General features: G+C 42.6%; 1 protein-coding gene across 2 annotated transcripts in view; it reads right to left on the bottom strand.

The window, feature by feature from the left end:
• RBM19 (RNA binding motif protein 19) overlaps nucleotides 1-21,336 on the bottom strand; it is a 121,420-nt gene that overhangs the window by 47,643 nt on the left and 52,441 nt on the right. For both annotated transcript variants that reach the window (XM_019493747.2, XM_006265820.4), the window contains exon 22: nucleotides 768-873. In XM_019493747.2, coding sequence (XP_019349292.2) covers nucleotides 768-873 — 106 coding nt within the window. The remainder of the gene's footprint in view (nucleotides 1-767; nucleotides 874-21,336) is intronic.

Below are 21,336 nucleotides of genomic sequence, written 5' to 3'. Positions count from 1 at the left end.
AAGGTGCCCGATCTTTGTTGTGGCAGTGTTGCCCCAGCCCCTTTTCCACCGACTGTCCTGAGGAGTGAGTGCAAAGCAAAATGCCTTTGTGTGCCACACTGGCACCCGTGCCAGGGTTGCCTACCCCTGTTCTAGACTCATGTAAAATCCACTAAGAATAAATCCTCCTTTAAAACCATGTCAATGATGAGCTGTTTTTAATCTGCCATGTAATCGCATCCTATCTGCAAGGTAAGTAACATTGCTTGGATCCTACAGAGGTTTACCTGCCAGGTATTCTAGAAAGTGTTTTTAAAAGGAGTCATACTACATTATTCTCACCTTTCCTTTATGTGAGCTCTTGCTGATTCATTCAGCACCATGTTAACTTGATGCCAACAGATGGAGTGAAGAGCTTTTAGTGCTCGGGCAATCATACTCTGGTATTATCCTGAGCCATCTGGCCAAATTGTACAACAAGGAATCCTATAGTATTGCCACAGTTTAGCCTTGTCTGCATTGGGAACTGGCTAAGATCCCAACTAGGTAACTGAAAATCCCAAGGGTGGACACAGAAGTCACAACAACACTGCAAGCTCCAGTGACTTTCCTTGTCTACAGTGACCACTGTTAGTCACCATATGTCAGAAATGCACTGGTGGCTGGCTACTGATTGCTAATATTTGAGCTAATCCCCATCATAGGCAAGGCCTTTCCCTCAAACTACTGCAGTCTGAGGGGTGAAAACAGACAAGAGGATGGCAAGAGGACCACGGCCCAAGCCTCACCTTGGCATCCTGTTTGGTGAGGAAATCTACAAATCCAAACCCACGATGTGATCCCGTTCCAGCCATTTTCTTTGGCAGTCGGACAGTCTTCAGCTCCCCAAAGGTGCTGTGAACAGAAGACAGATGAGTCAAACTCTGATAAAGAGAAAAGCCACCTTGCTTATCACTGCCATTACAGACATAGCTCCTGATACATCTGCCTGTCTGATAGAAACTATAGTTACAGAACTATCAGCACCAGCAAATACTGCTCTGTAAGCAAATCCAGCCCTCTCTTGGTCACATTTTAAAAAAAAAATCATTCAATTGAGAGAGAGAGAGAGAGAGAGAGAACACTCATCTTGGATTTTAAGCATCTCCCTTTCCAGTTACTCACGAACACACAAGCAGCTCTCCTGCCAGAACCTGGCATAATTTTTTCCCCCTCTCCTTGGGAATCTGCGGTGACTAAGGATTTGCACTGTAGCATTGTCCTCTGAGGTGGGCATACGAGGAACATTCTCTACATGTAATGATTTAACAGTAGACAGTGGCACTCCTAGCTGCAATTTACAGGGATCTGCCCATGAGTTTTGGCTGGGATTGAATATCAGCTGCAATACACAAGTCACTAACATGACCCAGTGATGGACATGAACCCAAGGGGTCTGAACATGATGCTGTGCAGTGTGGGTTCACACTGAAAGCAGGTTGTTTTTTTCTAGGAATATCCTTTGCTCACCCTCAAGACAGAGTTGTTGGGTTTCCCCAAATCTTCTCTGAAGCGGTATTCTCTTAAATGGGTGGATGAGGTAGAAGGGGAAAGCTGTGCTTGTGAAGAGACCCAGGCTGTTTTTAAAGTTTACCAGCCCCCACCTCTTTCCCTTAAAGAAGCACTTTCTCTCCTCTCAGAAATTCCAGGACAAAGACTGCCTTTCTTTGCAGATAAGCTCTAAGCTCTCTTTTCCTTTTTTTTGTGCCCATTTATCAAACACATATGCACAAACTGCAGGCAATAAATATTTAATGTGGACTGGGTCTGAATAGATGTGTTATTTTATTTGAAAATCTACACACACACACAAACACACACACATACACAAAGGGGCTGGAGATGCGGCAGTGCCAAAGAGCGACTGGAAATAAACACAGTAAAGGCCGTAAATGCTCTCGTGAAATGATATAAGCTAAATCCAGGGAGTTAACCCAGTGCACTGGCAGCATGACCAGGCATTCATCTACCCAATTTCCTCAGGCAGTGCGGTGTGTAAATGTAGCGTTATGAATCCTCAAAATGAATCTGCACGTCTCCTCCTTGTAGCTCTCCCCACTCCTCCTTCCTCCCCCACCATCCCCTTTGAGATGGCTCTAAAGGAAACAAACAAACAAAATCAAAATAAAAGGAAAGAGAAAACAGCCTTGACGAGCAGGCGTCCTCTAGTCTATGAGCAGCAAGAAGGTTGCTTTGTTTTCTGCAGTGGAACAGTTACCATACAAGGGGAATACAGGCATGGAAACTGATGCTACTCCATGTTCTTTATTCCTGGCATAGGAGGGTTGACAGGCCAGAAGATCAAGGCCCCATTGTGTTGGAAGTACACAGTGAGAGACAGCCCCGGCTCCAAGGAAAGTGAAGTCTCTAAATGTACAAGACTGACTGAAGGGTGGGACTGGACATGACAGCATGGACTGGGGAAGTATCTTATTTAAGGTTACCCTACAGGTCAGAGGGTGAGAGCAAGCAGCACCTCCACCATGCCATGCCATGTTGCTAGGCTGGGAACACTGGCTCCTTTGTGGTATGGCCCAGCAGGGAGTGAAGGAAGAAGATCCCTTGGCGGACAACATGCAGAATGATAAAATGCCTTGCGCTCATAAAATTGCCATAGTAAATCTTACAGGCTTCATGGACAAGTGACAACAATCACCCCCATTTTACAGAAGGGGAAACCTTGGCACCAAAAACATAAGTTACTTGTCCCTGGGGTCATGTAAGTCTATGATAGAAATGGGAAAGGGATCCTATGTTCCCCCCTTCCAGTCCTGTGACTTCCTTGCTGGCTAGGGGTAGTGCAAGCAAGTGGGTGGTGATGGAAATGTACCTAAAGGCACTAACTCTAAAAGAACGGCTACACCTATGAGATATCACTACCTCTAGCACTCTTGTAATTATAATTAACAAATAAGCACATTAAAATCATCATTGCTATGAACTCCCAATGGGTTTCTACTTTTTGTTTAGTGAGGTTTCACGTGAAAAAAAAAATTACCCAAAATGCATGAAAAATGCTTAAACACAGAGGAAGCGGGCATCAGCATGACTTGGGCAAAGTATGGACATCAATATGACCAGAGGCTCTGTTGTCCCATTTTTAAAAATTTTGTTTCCAAAGCCAAATCAGTTCCAAATTGAGTTTCAAATTTCAACTGAGCAGAGCTCAATTGTTCAAGTCTGTGTGGTGCTACCACTGGCAAGTATCCTACCTCCCAGACTCTTTAGTCTGGGGCTTCAAATACTGTACTCCCAAATCCATGGGAGGCATCCTACATGCAAGTCCCAAAAGCTTGGAAGCCTTGGAGTTCAGATGCCCCCTAGTGCGAGAACAACACCCATCACATAGGAGCCCTTAGATTCTGGGTCTCCTGAGCTTCCTTATATCTATAGACAGAGTGAGTGGGAGGGGAAAAGGCCAAATGCACCACTCTTCACCTACACAATCGAGAGATATCTACTGAGCAGTCAATAAGAGTGGTATGGACAGGCTTGGAAGGAAATTCCACACAGGCTTATGGGGAGGGTGGGGGGATACAAAAGACTCCTGTTGGGGCACAGATGACCCTTTCAGAGACAGGGAGAAAAAACACCCCCGCTGTGTTGATAATTAGAAACCATAACATAGCAATTACCATACAAGCAACTGTGAATGAAGTGGAGAGACAGCGTCTTTAATGTTCTCCCTGCCACCATTAAGAAGAAACTCACACCTCTCTTTTCCAATTATTTCCTTCATTTGGAGGGTGAGAGTGGGGAGGAGAACAGCACTCTGTTACTCTTTCCAGAGCGGGATCTCCCTTATTTGAGGAAGGCAGTTTATGCTTTGAACAGAAGGGGTTCTCACATTTTGAGAGATGTACTGTGTACATGCATATACAGAGGGGAAAAGAAGGTGAATGTACTTTATGGTTGCTCTGATCTGTTCTAGTCAACCCCCCACCCCTTCCCTCTGTGGCAACTCTGATGTATGCAAATCAACTTGCAGGCAGACATAACTGTGAAAATGCAGTGTCTGCCCCACAAGCAGGGGTTTCCTCTTGGATACTGTTGTCTCTCTGTGGCAAATTGGACTTGTATCAGAAAGAGCGGGTGAGGAATCTAGCTGTCTGACCTACTAATGCAAAGCAATGCATCATGACACACACTCCTCCTCCCTCTCCATGTATGAAAGAAAAGCCATTCAGAAGCAGCATGAGAAAGTAAATCAAAATTTGGCAATTGACCTTTTCTACATAGGAGACCAAGACCAGAGATCAAACTCTATGAAACTAGTGACCAAGCTGCAAAGTTGGCAAAGGAATCTGCATTCCTACATTTCTAGTGTGCTGCTGACCTAGCAAAGGAGCAGAATAAAAATGAAGAGTGGCTCTGTGATGTTAAAATTCAGTGCACCACGGCAGGAGCATCCTTGTTCGTCAATACCCCAACACATGTCTTTCTCTTCTCATTCTGAATAGGTTCCTTTCTGCCGTGTATAAGTGCCAGAGGTCATACCAGGCCTCAGAGTGCAATAAGACTAAGAGACCATGGACACACAGTCTCACTTCTTGAAGTTACATCTTCACTGTAAAGTTAACCCAAGCAAGCCCAACACAAGCTAGCTTAGCGTGGGCCAGCCTGGTGCAACACGCTAACTGTCGCAGATGCATGAAACCACCTACAATGATGCTGTACCAGTCCCTGTGCTGGGCTGGATTTCTGTGGGAACATCCCATGGTTCTTTGCACTGCATTAAACTGGGCTGCTTTATGAATTCATATGCAGGGTGTTCTCTTTCTCGTTCACCTAGCGCAGAGTTGTTGTCTGTGACAATGGCACGAAAACAATACTTTATGTAAATAACATCCAACCGGAGATGCTCATTATTAATGCAGGCAGTTCTGAAGGCAAAAGCAAACAGCATTTGGCAGCAAGAACTTTGTTATTAAGGAATTCACTCTGCAAGCCACAAAGTGATTTGTAGTGCACTCAACTGACTTCTCTGTCTCTCTGCTGCTTTCTCACTATGGGTTTAATGCACCTTTGAGCCCTTGTCACTAGGTGTTACGGGTGCAGGTAATAGCTTGCTTGCCCTTAGCAAAACAGTTATTCCAGGATAGACACAGACAGACAGCATCTAAACTGGGGTTGCAACACTACTTGAGTTTAACTCTCAGGTCTTTCAAAGGCAAATTCTGCATCAGACTGGGTAAAGTTACCCTAGTTTAGAGGTTTGCATCATCTGTTCACTACTTTTTTTCATGTTTGTGTAAATGTGCAGTCTGTTCAGGACAAAGGAATATAAAAAGCACACTGAGCTACAGGAGTGATTCCTCAATATGGATGCAGGAAAAGAAGGTTGAATTCAATTGCTCTATAACCCGCACATCACAAAAGCTTGATGGAAATGCAAGAACCTTCCTAACCTCCCTAGAGAATTCACCAAGGCAAGCCAAAAGTCACAGATGGCAAACGAGCTAGTTGAACAGATTTCCTAAGCAATACCCCAACCATTGTGGCACTTCAGTGCTTGCACTGAAATGTACCCAGAAGCACATGGGTTTGCAGACTGTCTACGTGACTTTCCTGGAAGTCAATAACGTTCCAACCGCTTTGGCAACAATTTCAGTAGTTTTATGACGTTCCTATTAACCTGTTAGATAAATAGAAAGATTAGCATTTGGATGACGGAAGAGAAAAATCCAACTCTGCTACCCATTTATTGGCAGAAGGAACCACTGTCACTGGGAAAACATCCAGGCCAAGAGGCCAGTTGAAAAGGTCAGTCTGGTAAACAATGAAGAGCTCACTCAACTCTTCCTTACATTCGAAGAACTTAGGATGTTTGTTGCAAGTGCTCATGATGCTTTAGCTTGGAAAATGAGGGAAAACACAAGTCAAGGAGAAGCATATAGAAACAGACTGACGCGTGCATTCTTCTACAGGTCTATTAAAGTTTGACACTTGACCCTCCTTTGTGTCATTCAGGCCTAATCACTGACTCTCCCCTTCTCCTTTGCCTTGCACATACAAGGTGCATCATAGCCAATGGATTCCTGATCCATAACATTTCTTCTTACTGTCCACAGACCACACTCCTCCCTATTACTTTACTTTCTTGTCTCTTACTGTAGTCTCTACTGTCACCCAGTCACCCTTGACTGCCTGTCTGCATCTTCTACAATAGTCCCTGTACATTGTACACTGTAGCCCCTGCCCTCTTCTTTCAAATTCAGTCTCTGCAGTGGTGTCTACAATCAGAAGCAGCCAACAAATACTGGCTTGGTTGATGGACTCAGTAAAATGTGTTCTACGCCCAACTGTTCCACCTCTTTGCTGGATTTTTTTTTTATCCCATCTTCTAGTTGAACTGTGTCTATGAAGACTGTAAGCTCTTCAGGACAGGAATCTTATTCTCTCTGTTGCAGTGTCCAACACTCCCTGTGGCATAAAAGTGGGTAGATGCTTCTATAACAATTATGAAACTAAAAATGAGTTGGCATGCTCAACTCCCAAAACTGGGTAAAGATTAATCAGAATGAATGCAACAGAAGCCGTTGGCCATAACCTGATTTAAGAACATGGTGTTGCAAGGCTCCAGAAAGGAGGAAGAGAATATAATTTTATTATGGAGCTATACAAGTCCTCACAAGAGACTAGATATAGTGCATTCAAAGAGCAGGATGGTTAATCTAACTGTTGCAATGAATTACCTTCCCACCCCCGTTGTGCTCCCAAATATATACAAACATCCCAATACAAGCCAGAGCCCAGAGAAAGCTCATTTCCTCCATTTCAAGCAAATCCAATGATGATTACAAAAGGACTATGCAAGACTGAGATTTAAGTTGGTCACAAATGCAGTGAAAAATGTTCTCTTCTGCAGCAGGCCTAGGCTGTGCTTCAGCTCAGCATTTTTTTTTTTTTAAATTACCCCCAAATAACAATTCCCCAACAACTAGTCCATCCTGGTCTCTGCTACTGCACCGATTTGCCGATTACAGAGGAATAATGGCCTCTTTTCTTTTTCCTCCTCCTTTTGGAATGAAGGATCCTGCCAAATACTTTCGCCCCTGGGCTGAGCCTTGGTCAGTTCCACCCCCTGCATGAGAGAGTTAATGAAATACACAGCAGAAGGTTCCTTTCCCTCCTCCCCCTCAGGTCTTCAGCTGACTCAAGTACAGCTAATCCCATTACAAGAAAATAACGTGGATAATTCAAGCTAATGAAATCGTTACAAGAATGTGGACAGCCAGAGGTGGACATTCAGAACCAATTTAACACTCTTTGGTGTCGTTATACCCCGCACAGGAAATGTCTGAAAGGAGGAAGAAAAAAGCCCTCCTCTCTTGTTAGCTTAAATCCTGTTAGAGAGTTCAGGAATTAATCTGCCACATATCTTCCCTATTACTATTATCATCATCATCAATAATGTCTCCTCAGTAACCTCCAAAAATTAATGAATGAATGTGCGGGATGAAGGGCAGGATGGAGTAAAGCCGCCTGACATGCTGAAACAAGTGTATTACCGTTATTACCTGCAGCTCTGGCTGAGAAATAAGGAAGGAGGCAGCTGGTGGAGGGACTTTTCAGCAGAACAGGAGCTCACACAGTTTCTCAGTATCACTTGCTCAGGCATAGCTTAAAAAGAAGCTACTTCCACAATCACCTGAAGGGTTAATCTGAACACTCAACTCATATCAGAGCTTCTTACCTACTGGCTGCATCCTGACCAGACACTCCAGGAGGACATGATGCTGTCTGATGATCACTACCTCAATGGTCCCCCAATCATGGGTAAAAACAGTTGTCCTGTTGGCAGAGAGGGGGATGACCTGGCCTACTGCGTGTACATCTCTCCATCTCATTTAAATCACACAGAACCTTTGTTTTCAAACTTCCTTAGCACTTTACTTAGTCTACTACATAATCCCTGTTTGGAGACTTCTCAATCTGTTGCTGCAGATAGGAGCTGAGAGAGAGGAGGTTAAGCACTGCAGAGTTAGTGGGGTAAGTGCTGAGCACTAAGCAAATAGATTCTCTTAATACAGAAGTTTCTTTGCTAATAAGGGAGGAGATAAGAGAAGTCTAGTATGATTTCACATACCATCTTGCCCTGTGATCCTGCATGTGAATTACAGTTGGATGTGGTCTGTGTGTGAATGGGAGACCTCCAAGGGAAACCAGAAGTGCTGGAAGAAGTGATGGCAAGGATTCTGAGCAACAACTAAACCAATGACCTAGAACAGTATTGGAGACCATTCTGTCACTGAAGTGTCACTTGGAAGTGTCATGTAATATACACAGTCCCACAACTCACCTATGGTCATTAAAGCTTTCATGGCACTTTTAACAGGATTAGAATAGTTGGACCCAGTATCCAGCCCAAATTCCAACTTGTATAATGATTTTGACTGTTTAAATCCCCCCTGCAGTTTCCATTGGATATGGCATTTTACTTTATACTGCACTGCTAGGTAGTTTTAGTATACACCTTTGGGTAACTATCATGTTCCACACCAGAGGTTGCTGCATATCAGCAGAAGAAAAATCATAGATTTTGATCTATGCTGCACCTAGCTTGGAATATTTTTACATTTGTAAAGCTCGTTCCTTGGAAAATTTTAAAGACACTACTCAATGATAATGAAACAGAATTATAACACAAATAGTTTTTCATAGTTCTCAAGATAATACCAAGGTGTCCTGAGAGACATATGACTACATGAAATTTGGTTGTGGCTGGAAATGTCTTATGGAAAAATGCCATAGAAATCAAGAATGGTCATCTTCAACCTACACGATTCTTGGAGGCTAGAGACATCCTTCAAGGTTAGACTCAAACACAAACTAAGATTTAGAACTATTGTAGCCCTTGAGCCATAGCAAAGGTTGAGCTGCTAAATCAAAGAATGTATCATCTGATAGTTATAAACGGGAGAATGAAATAAGGACTCCAAGATTCTGTTCTAGAATCAGCTACTGATTTGTGACCTTGGGAAAGTCACAACATTCTTGTTCAACTTTCCCACCTACAAAGCAGGGAAATATTTACCAATCTGATAGTGTAAGGAAGTATAATTCTTCAATTAATTAATGGTACCAGAGTGCTTAGTGATAAAAAAGGTGAAGTCCAAGGGCAAATATTTTAAAGGGCATAAGAAATCTAATGAGGACCTACTTCAAAATGGCTGATGAGTTTTAAGATACAAGAGGGGTGATTTTGGTTTGCAAACAAGGCAAGTCACGCAGAGCCCTGTGCAATTAAGGGAGTGGAAGGCTTTAGTATTGGCTGATCCACTGACGATACAGTCAAAGGGCACCTAACCATTATTCCATGGCACGCACACAATCCAAAATGAGAGGGAACCGAGTCAGTAGGATGATTCTTTCTTCTCTGGAAACGGAGAAGTGCAGGAAAGAAAGACTGGGGGAACATAATTGTGTGTATGGGTGGGAGGGAGAAGAGGGGAGGAAGAGAAGGAATGTATGTTGCAGGGGCTGTGGCCCATTGGGAAGTGCCCCGAATGAACACTGCACTCAGATCTCTCAGGGTGCCTTCTTGTGAACATGTCTAATTACATCCAGACGGCGCTTTTGGCGCACCTGCCACAGCAACTGTTTATCTCGCCGACAAGTTAAAGAGCATCATTTGCAAAGTTCGCTAGGAAGGAAAGCCAATTATCATGTCCCCGGCTAGGCACAAAGAATCCTCTCGCTTTATCTCCACTGCTCGCTCTCCACAGAGCCAGCAAGGAGCCTTTCATGCTAATTTTTGCTGACTCCCTCCCTGCTCTCCCCTCTTTGCAAACAATTTCTTCCACCCTCTCCCCCTTGCTTCACTCCTCCATTTGGAAGCTGTTCTGCAGCTTCTCTGAGAACCAACTGGGCAGCAAACCCGTGATTGGGGGAGGGGGGGGGGGAAGCTGGTGGTGAAAACAAACAAGTGCGTTTGCCAAAAATGAGACCTGCTCTCACATAGTTGCTTCTCACCCGCTGACTCACTCCCCTTTGACTGCAAAATATTCAAATGTCTCCTCCCCAATCTGGTGAAATGTCAAAAGGCAGTCGGATCAGGCAACGTTTGAATAGAGAGACCGTGAGATATCATAATTAGAGTGGTCATTAGTAACACATGCGATGGAAGGACTTGCAAATGAAGTGTGGATTTTACGCTTTTAAACTTATCCTGAATATGGAGGAGAAGTGGGGGTTTAGGCAACAGGACCAGTTTCAAGTGGCAAAATAAAGTGACATTGTGAACAAGCACAAAAATATATATTAACACAGATGCTGAAGCAGTGAGCAGGATGGGGAGTGAGAATTCCACAGTGAGTGGCTGCAATCCCACACCTCGACTTCTACATCCCTTCTAGGAGTCACTCTCCCAAAATCTTCAGCTGCTGTATCAGCTTGGCCTATCTATTTCTGTTCAGCATTGCTGTTCAAATCATCCTTCCTATTCCCATCTTCACTGCTTTGTATCACCCAGCACCTGTCCCCTTAGAAGCCATGAGAATTGTATCTCACAGTATTGTCCAAAGCTCGTTCTTCCGCACTCCCCCCACCAGCCTTCTCAGTTCCCTTCCTGCATTCCCTCCCTTTAATTCAGGATTCTATTGCCATAGCTAAGTACTCTTTTACTCCCTCCTTCTTCTAGCTCTAACACTTTGGAGATCTCATCTCCTTGTTTTCTGGCTGTCACTTCAAATCCCCTCTTTTCTTAGTGCTCCTGGTAATGAGTTGATGTCTCTTCCCTTCCTCTTCTTGTCAGCCCAATATTCTCTTCTCACTCGGGACCACCAGTTGACTTATTTGTTTTCGTTGTTGATTAAAGTTTCATTGCAGTGTCTTTCTGTTACACCTTCCCAAGCACTTTGAATTAAAGGTGTCTTTATAGATCACGTAATGTCATGGGTGCTGCTGGTTAGAACAAGTCCGGGGCATGACTTCAGGATATAGGCAAAGCTGCAAAGGTCTACGTTCAATAGAAGAAACTACATCTAATCATCACAGAGGCAGAGGGTATGATGAGGGGACACAGCATCAGATTTTGAAATCTGGGACTTTCCATGAATGAAACCCCACCAACATGACTCCGACTCAGTGGTTTTCAAAGGAAAGAAGGTGAATGCAATTTTCAACATATATTTTCAGTATTTCCTTAAAACAGCCTTCTTCATTCAAAAGGATTTGATGGGGAGGGGAGGAGAAGGGGGAGAAATGGAGAGGGAAGGGGAGCAAATTCACTTTAAAATTCAATTACACAACCATGGAAATATACTCAGCAGCATCCAGCCTGCTTTACCTGCCCTGTCCCTAACAGACACCCTTCTCTGAACCTTTTCTTCCACAGCTATAAGGGAAGGAAAGGACCAAACCCAGGTGCAGGGCAGCACATGAGATGGTAACACTTGATTTATAAGAAGGAACCCACACCCGTTTTTGTTTTTCATTAACTTCTATTGTACATCTGCAAGATATTCTTCTTGGTTCAACTTAATGGGTTAAAATTACTCCCATGTGCCCCACCCCTCAACATGGCTCACTATTTCAAGTCAGTTTGTCCCTGTACCTAAGTCTCTCCTCCCTTTCAATGAACCCATAAGTATGGTCTGTGAGAAATTAGGGGGTGGGAGAGGGGTGCATCTAATATGTATTTTCAAAATATTGATCAGTATAATAATTTTATTATCTTGCTCTATTTGCCCAAAGACATGTAACTCCATCTGGGAGTGGGCCTGCATCATTTTGTTTGGCTAAGTGGGGGGAAGAAAAGGGGGTGTGGAGAGAAAAGCTCAAATCCTTCAAGATGATTAGACTTCTAACTTCTGAAATATTCCCATTACCCACACACAGATCTCAGCATAAAATTTTCTATGGTGGCCACTGATCCTATCTGTGACTCTTCTAAGTATTCATAAGTATAATCTTAACTTCTTTATGAAGTAGACTATTAGCTCTGCTTGACAGATCAGGAAACTGAGGCAAGATCTATGTTATATTTGCAGGAGAGCCAGAATATAGATCACTTCAGCCTCAACCCAACACCTTAACTAATCGCAACACCAGAGCTTAGTAATATTGACTATGACTGTTTCCCATTGCTTAAACTGTTTTCTCTCTTTTTTTTTTTTTAAATGTAATAACATCTTGCCCCTTACTCAATTTATTTTTCTTAACAGTTGCTTATGAGGGACCTTATCAAAAGCTTTCTGAAATTCCAAGTAAATTAGTAATTAGGCAGGTTTTCTGAATGGTAATTAGGCCCCTCTATGCCCCCTGATGTATTATTTACCTGAGAAGATATACATAATTAGGGCTCTTCTTTATAACCGGTATTACGTGCACTAAATTCTACTCTAGTCTATCGTGTAATTACACAATTAGGCTGCATGCTAAACAGAAAAGGCATAATTCTGAAAACTGAGCAAAAAATCTTCCCTCACCAGCTCAGTGACAGGTTTTAAAATTTTAATATCCTTCCCATTTAAATCAGGTGCTAGAATCAGGTTTGGCTTCTTAATTTTGTTTCATTTAATCCCACTTTGCAAGGTTTAATGTTGTGCAAGATACTAAATTCCTTAAAGAGATTTGCTTTAAGGCTAGTGTTAAAAGGGGCATTTTCCTTTCCTTTCCCAGGCCTATATGGATTTGCCCTGATTGTGGAAGTAGAATTTTATTGTCTTACATTTTTCTCTCTCTCCCCTCCCTGCACACTTCCTCCACCTCCCAAATAATGATTATTTTTCGACAGCTTCTCAGCTGCAGCTAGAAGAGAATGACAGACGTAGACAGGTACAGTTGCCATGGTACAACTGTCACACTAATTTAGCTCTACAGCTCTGGTTTCCACAGAATAATTTAACCAGCCATTGTGGCAGGAGGAAAGGTGGGGAGTGCTGTGTGGCTGAGCCTAAATGATCTAACTTTTCTTGCCAAAGAACCTAATTCGAGACCCATTTCTGAAAATATGCATTGATGTTCCCCACATGGCTCCCAGAGGTGGTAGTGTAAGAGATCAAAATTGGGATGCCTTTGGAAAAGATTATACATAAACATGGATTCTATGGAAAGACAAAGGCCAAGCATGCCCCAGTGCGTCTTCTGGGAATGCATGCAGAGACCAAATTCAGTTTTCCTGTCTCTTCATGCCTGCTGTGACCCCAAATTTGTTTCCTGCTTCCTTCCCTGTTTAGTGCAATAGCCTGTTCTATGTGGATTATTATTCTGAGCTTCGCACTAATGGATATTATTATTATTGTTATTATTATTATTAATTTAGATTGTTCCCTCATCCTTCCTGATAAAGGAGCATATGCAGTGGAATGTCTTACTTTGGTAGGTTTGGGGTTGGTTTGTTTTTTTAATACACTGCCCTCTGTATATTTATGTCATAGAGCATAGTCAAAGAAACGTGCCTTGCCCACATTCAGTGTCCTTATGACTCTGACGGAAGATATCAGCACAAGAATAAATGGAGCTCTTGAGCATTAACCTCTGGTCCATTCTACCAGTGAAACGCACAAAAAAATCTTGCCCTGAAAACTTGTGAGACTTAAAACACTGAGATTCACATTTTCAATGCTGTCTCAGGGACTTAGCCAGTCCTGTTAAACTGAAAAGAAACTGTGCATCCAACCAGGTGGGTACAAAAATCCAATTGTTACTTCTCTTCCCTTCTTCCATCCCAGAAAAGAGTAAATTTGCTCAGTTTCCAAGCCCTGCTCTTCAAACAGTATTCCCTTCCAGCATCACCTTTCAACTTTTGTTACGTGGTCTTCAAAAAAGACTGGTGTACACCAATGTTGACTATAGTGGTTAATACTCATTCCAAATGGTGTCACAAAATGGCTTAATCTTGTGGAGCTATCAGCACCGGTCACGCAGCAAGGCTCAGGATGCGTGGCCTTTCCCAGCAGCCCTAGTGGCGGTGGCTCCCCAGCCTCGACTCCGCCATGTCACCATCCCAAGATCCCAGACCTGACCCTGAATGCAGCTCCCCACCCTGCTGCAGCCCCATCCCATCCTCCCGGCCATGCTCCCTGCCTGCATGGGTCCTGGCGGGTCTCCACAGAGACCCTGGGACTGCACAGTGGTGAAGGTGCAAGGGTGGGACATGCAGGAAGTAGATCACAGGTCTGCTCTATCCCTGTGCTGTCACTGCCCCGCGATCCCGGGGTCTCCATGGAAAGTAGCCAGGAGCCATGTGGGCAGCGCACGTGGCCAAACGGACAGGAGCTGTGCCAGGGCTGGGATGTTGGGACGGTGACAGCAAAGGGCTAGAGCCAGGGCAGAGCCACGATTTTATCTCCAAAGCCAGAATTTTATCTTCACAGCACCACTCAAGAATTCTGTAATTATCCTGATCTAGTCACGTTCTACTCTATTCCAGCCCTGCATGCTACATGCAGCATGCACCAGACTGGCTCTGTGCAACACGCAGTGCATGGGGTAGGGGCTGGGACCAGCACATGCCTCATGCAGTGCGCGGGGTCGATCCAAGACCCACAGGTCAGATCACAGTGCTCCTCCAAAGGTAGGATCCAGCCTGTGGGCCTTATCTGTGATGCCCCTGTTCTAGTCCATTGTAGATTATTTTCTCTAGTCTAGATTAATCAGAGCTTCCACATGGATTTTGTAGAATGGAAGCTAATGTAGAATTTCTACAGTCTTTCAGCCAGAAGAGGCTAGCTATTGTTGAAATTCAGCCATAGCACATGCATTTCCTGTATGGCCTAGTATTCAGGTACCAGTCCTTAAAGGAGTGATTCTCAACCAGGGTGCCATGGCACCCTGAGGTGCTGCGAGATCCTTTTAAGGGTGCTGCACATTATCAAGCACTCAGGTGTATGAACAGCTAAACATGATTCACAAGGTAAAACCAGAAATTTCAAATAGGAATCCAGAGTGTCAAAACCATTCTGACCTGCTGTGGTCTGAGTTGTTTGCAACACAAGAATTGCTCTCTTATTTTTCTGTAATCAAAAAATGAGTTAAAGCTAAGCTGTCATTTCCCAAAGAGTGCCATGAGTCTAACAAGGTATACCTCGAGTCTAAAAGGTTGAAAACCACTGCCCTAAAGAATATTTCACAGCTCTAAGAGGTCAATACTCCCCCGCTCACATGCAACTCTAGTGAGGTCACTGGGTATGACACACACCTATAAACATGCAGCATTATGATCTACAGGATCTACTGAAACTGTGTGGACTTCAATGAGGATTTCACACATGGAGGGCATCCCCACGTGGTTTAAAGTCTCTAGGGCATCATTCTACCTGTGTGGAGTACCTTGCAGGACCAAGCCTAGGAGTTTGTAAAGCACCTAGTTACCATGGTAATGACCCAGAGGCAGGGAATTCAAAGCAGCCCACAGCCTGAACTTCATTGAGATTTAGGTACTTATCTCCCTTAGGCTCCTTTGAAAATCTCAATCTAACTGTTTAAACTGCAGCTTTTGTCAAAAATAAGTTAAGCTAAAAATAGTATCTCCACAGTAAGGCCCAGAACAAATCTGTTCTCCCAGAAGGATTTTTTTTTTTTTTTTGAGTCAGCTGGTTTCAAAAGACAGAAATGTAAATTTTTAGCACTACCAAAAATGTGCACCTGTAACACAATTTTTAATGTGTCTTGTGTCTGGCCAAGTGAAAACCCAGCTTCAGACAAGCCAGGATACAATACTGAAAAAGCAGAGTGGCTGTTACATACTGAACTGAGATTATGGTGCTAAGCAGTCAAAAGATACCAATTTCAGATTCAACCAAGGACAGACTGCCTTTGATGAAATAGAGAAAAAATATCGAAGCAACAAGATAATTTTAGGCAAACACACTATTTTAAACACAGCTACATTTTCAAGAGAATTTCCGTTCTTGTAAAGCTGTAGAATGGCTTCAAAAAAAAGTAGCCAGATTAATTATTTCAATCAGGAGAACAGAGAAATACACAGAAGATCAAATAAATGCAAATACATTAAAAGAATGTGGAAGTTCACCTAAATGCCTCTGTTCTTATTATTCAAGCACTTCAACCATGGGAAGATCTCTAGGCAAGGAATGGTCTCCAAAGGGAAGAAACCATGTCACCCATTTCTTAGGTCTTTTAAAAATGGGACTAATCATAGCATCAAAACATGTTATCAGAAACTGGCAACATAATACTCTCAGGCTAGGAACAGACACTGCATTTGTCCCTGGACAAGTTATGCCTGTGTTTGTCTCAGAACAGAAATATCCTGGGATCAGTGTGTACCCACATCACCCTTCTAACCAGGGTTTAGTGAACAGCTGAATGCGTTACTGCTTTTCTGTCATTGATTCAACGATGCAATACCAGGATAACAGTTCAAACATACTGTGAGGTAACCCAGGTGGGATAACTATTAGTACTTCTTACCCTGTGAACCTTTTTTGGATTTATCCCAGGACATATGTAACATCTCTTTGTATGCTCATAGTATTATGTAGTAATAATAATAATAATAATAAATCATTAAAAAAGCCACACTGCAAAGACCTTTAACATACAAATACCAAAAAGTATTGTATCTGGAATTCTGATATCCACCTATTGCTGTGAACCTACTAAAGTCTTATATCCTTTTGTTCATTGGATGCTGGCTGTCTCTGTTCAGGAACATCTTGTTAAATATGCAGTTTCTATGCTCAAGAAAGGGCTGTTATTTTTTTTTAAAACAAATATCCATTCGAGATTTATATCATATTTCTGTAACTATTTGGCCATTCTTCATCAAACTCAAAAAGCATTTAAAACTGACAGACAGGGAAACAAGTTTGTGCTCTCTCTATCTATGTATACACATCTTATTTTTGGTTAGTCTATAAAGGTGCATATCTAGCCTGCTTTCTGATAGGGAAACAGACATCAAGAGGAAGCAATTTTGCCCAGAGAAATGCAGGAAAACATAGTGGCAGGGTCAGAAAAACATCTCAGGTGAGCCAATTTCTAGCCTGGTACCCAGCCCAACAGACTTCATCACTTTTCTGTTTTGCAAATAACCATTTCTGGCCACTGGATTTGCTCTTCCTGCTTCCTTCCTTTTCTAGATATAGGCCTAATGGATGGCAATGGTAAAATGTTATATAGAGCCTTGAAGAGAGTATTACATGAAGCAATAGGGACACAATTTTTTTTCCAAATGGATATTGCAGATCTAGGGATTCCTCCTTCAGTCTATGGTAAAACATCCAGAATTAAACTTGCCTAAGTAACATAAATCTGACAGGAAACAAAATATTTTTACCCAGAAGTTACCCAATAACAACAAATGTTAAAAACCATATTTGCAATGTGGTATTTGAGGCTGTGTCAGAAGAGCAAAGCTAACCAACTGTTTTTAAAAGGCTGTTACATATTGCATACATAATCACAGCACTGGTACATACACACAAAAAGGTTTTGGGGATAATCCTGAGAAAATACTTATTACCAGGACAGAAAGCACAAATGGTCCTGTAGTTACAGCACTGTGTTGGACTCAGAAATTGGGTTCCAATTTCTCACCTTGTCACATATTTCCAGTGTGACCTTGGACAAATCACCTCTTTGCCTCAGTTGCCCCATCTAAATGGGAATAGCATTTGCTTTCTTCACTCTTTGGCTTATTCCTTAGACAATATTTATATGAAGTGCTGAGCATGATGGGGTTGCAACAATACAGCAGTTCAGATGAAAAATAAATAATGCTCAGAGTTGTAAGTGGTTCCACTAACAGGCCAGTCTCAATTTTTGCTCCTCCAAGGGCATAAAATGGGCATACAAATGGAACAAATGTAATGTATTCCCACTTCCACGTTGGTTTTGCAGGAAGGGCCTGCCATGAATGAGAACTAGACATCAACCTCAAGCTTTTAATTAAGATTTGTTTTACAAGAGTCACATCTCTCTAGGAGAGTAGCAAAATAAATGCATAGCTTAATTGTAGCAACAAACCCCACTCCAAAAAACCTAAAGCTCTAAGAATGCAGTTAACAGGGCTCCTGTAAGATATGAACCACCAGCTTCTTAGCTTTGCTTATAGTTCTCATGCTTTCTGGATGGGAAAGGCAAAAAGCAGTTTATTCCTTTATCAGGTATTAATTAAAAAAATTCCTCAGCACTTCAGGGTGTCTTTCAAGGGCACAAAAATAGGATTAACTTAGGCAAGGCTATACTGTCCCCTAAATATTTTAAAATATGGCCCCATTGTATTGGCATGAACTATACTGCAAGCAGAGCAAGCTCATAGAAAGGCAGAAGGGAATGCTGCCTAGTAGCTTCACTAATTTAATTCATGGACTTTGACTAGGCTAAGTGGCTGCTGAGATGGCCCCCTCCACACACAGACTCTTTCCTCCCCCTCCCAACTCAAAACCTCTTAAATAAAATAAATTAAACAACAAACAAAACACACAGCCTGAGCGTTTTATGGCTCTGTTCTCCGGTGGGAGCCAGAAAAATGCAAATGAATCCAGAGACCGACAGAATGGCTCATGGCAGACTCCGAATGCTGCTGCGCGGGGATTTGTGTGTTTTGGTTCCCTCTTCCTCCCACCCCCACCCTCCAAAAAAAAATCTTTAATCATATTCAGCACAATGCCATAGGTGTCTGCAACCAATCAGAGGCGATGGCAGACACTTGCACCTTGCTGACAGATGCTGTCAAAATAGCCTCGCAACCACGGGTTTGATGATAACGTGAAAATGAGATACAAATGAGGGGCTATCAGAGAGGAGTGGGAACAATGTTCTTCTCAGTCTACTGGCTATGCACACTCAAACAAACTCGATGGAGGGATGTAATACACACATGGGCACGAAGGGGGAGGGGTTGGGGGAGAAGAGGGAAATGAGATACCTAAAAATAACCTGCCATTACCAAGTATTTTAAAGAGATGTGCCAATAAAGGGACAGCAGAGATCATCTTTGTTGGCTGCAAACATTTCTAGCACACATTTGTAGACTCCAAATCATATTACAAACAGCATACACTACAGAGTTCACCTATCCTTGTCTGAAATGCAGCCAGTTTAAGGTAGATTAGGGAAGATTTTATCAAAAATAATTCCTCATTCTTTAAAAATAAAATGTATCATTTAAATTGAATTAAAAATGCAGGGGAAAAAAGGAAGTTTCAAACCAACTGAAATTGCAAAGAAAATTCAAGGAAATGAAAGGCAGTTACCCAAAGCCAGAACTAGGATACATAAGGGGAGTAAGTTAGATTTCCGTGACTATGAAGGATGTAATCCCCAAGACTGCATCTTATTTTCAAATACACACCCTAATTTATATTCAGCAAGATATCCATGTACCCAGACACCAACCTGTTCATAAATTCAGCTGCCAGTTTTGCCAGAAAAAAAAAAATCACCACATGTATATGTCTACACTGCAGGTAGACATACAAGTTAGCAACTATGGTGCAGTCTAAAGATCCCAGAGATAGCTTTAAACAAGCTAGCTAAACTACTGGATGCAGTCCATGCTGTTGCAGCTAGAGTTCAGCATAGATTAATCTGCCCTGCTGAGAAGCAGTGTAGACATATGTTTAGGCTTTAAAAATCCCAGATATTCTGGGGCCTTGATGTTACATTTTACCTGAGTCCCGTACCAGAAGAGAATACACCAGGAAATTGGCTCTGGGCTTGAACGGATATGTTTGCCATTTAAAAATCACTACATTAATACACTAATAAAGTGTTCATGAAGCAAACACTGCAGCTTTCTGAACTTCAGCTATAGTTGTTAGCCGGAGAGGACTAGCTTTAGAATGATTTCCAGAGGTGCTATCTTTTAGCTACTTCACTTCTAAACCTTCACGCTGCAGATGGAGTACCAACTGGGTCAAAAGTATTCAGCTGTCCATAGCTATTTTAAAGTATGACAATGCTTACATTGTGCTAGGCAGCATCATCGTGTAGATGCAGCCAGTCTAAGCTGGAATAACTATATCTGAGAAAGGTGGAAAGTGCTGCTGAACCAAAGCAGATCATCTGAGAAAAACATTTGAGAACCTAATCCTATTAAGTTATACAGGGTCCATCTTCAACACAGATGTTGGAAGCTACAGTCCTCATGTCACACGTGGGGAAGCTGAGGCACATACACTTGGGTGTCTCTTTATGTGAGTTCGTTTTGTGCAAATTCGCTTATATGCAACAACCTTATTTATACCAGAAATTCACTTCGTGCGAGAAAAATTCGATCATATGCAAAGAGGCATGCAACACTGCTATGCGTATAATAACGGATTTGCTTTATGCGTATTTGCTTTATGCAAGGTTTTTTTGGAACACAACCCTTGCATAAAGAGAGACCCAAGTGTATTCTGAAGTGACTTACTGTCATGCAGCAAGTTAATGACAAAGCCTAAATAAAAACACAGCTGGGAGAACCATGCCTTGGGACAAAGCTTCTTCCCTGATCTATATGATATACAGTATTTACTCACATATCACACACAGCACTTCCCAAAACAAATCAGTCCCCTAAAATGAGGAGAGGAGGGGAATGTATGCATCTTAAGTGGGGAAGCTGATTTTCTGCCCAGAAGAGAAATACCCCACTTGGATTCTCAATCCAGCTTTGTTTCTTTCTGGCAGCAGCCATGGCATTTGTATTTAGGCAGCTCAGGGAGTCAACTGACTTACTGGCTCCTTGTTCTTCACTCCAATTCCCTTTTAATGGTCTTGATGTCCCACTAGTCAAGCTCACCTTTCTTCTGGCAATGTTGCTGTCTATTAGCTATTCCTAGTTTCTCTCTTCCCATTTCAGCCTTGCAGCTATTTTTAGCTCAATCACAGATCCACCCATGGAGATCAGGCTTCAGCAGCAGCTACGCTGGGATGATCTAGTTGGGGATGGTCCTGCTTTGAGCAGGGGGCTGAACTAGATGACCTCCTGAGGTCGCTTCCAACCCTAACTTTCTATGATTCTATGATAGGGTTTCAGCATCTGTTTGAGAAGCAAGAGAGCACACGTGAGGTGAAAATTAGACACTCTGCTCTATGGAGCCATAACTCTGGAAAAATCTTTTTTTTTCCATCCTACCTTCCCAAAAAACAAGGTGTGTGTCTTATTTCAGGCCATGTGAAAAACTGGGAGCAAACAGTGGCACTTAGAAGCTATGAACATAGCTTCAATGTAACCCTCCAAATGCTGCTGTTGGAGTAATACCCATGGTATTCCTGCAAATACTGCTCAAAGGGTTAATGTACTTCATATGACACACCAACATTTCTCTTACTGGGTACTAATTAGAGCAACTGTACATATGCAGCTGCAACCAGTTTTTAGTAGATCTGCATTCATGTAGTCACAGAGTGTGGGAA

The sequence above is a fragment of the Alligator mississippiensis genome, chromosome 10, assembly GCF_030867095.1.
Source record: "Alligator mississippiensis isolate rAllMis1 chromosome 10, rAllMis1, whole genome shotgun sequence".
NCBI lineage: Eukaryota > Metazoa > Chordata > Crocodylia > Alligatoridae > Alligator > Alligator mississippiensis.
Note: the sequence above shows the minus strand (reverse complement) of the source record. Positions and strands in the feature narration are given on the sequence as shown.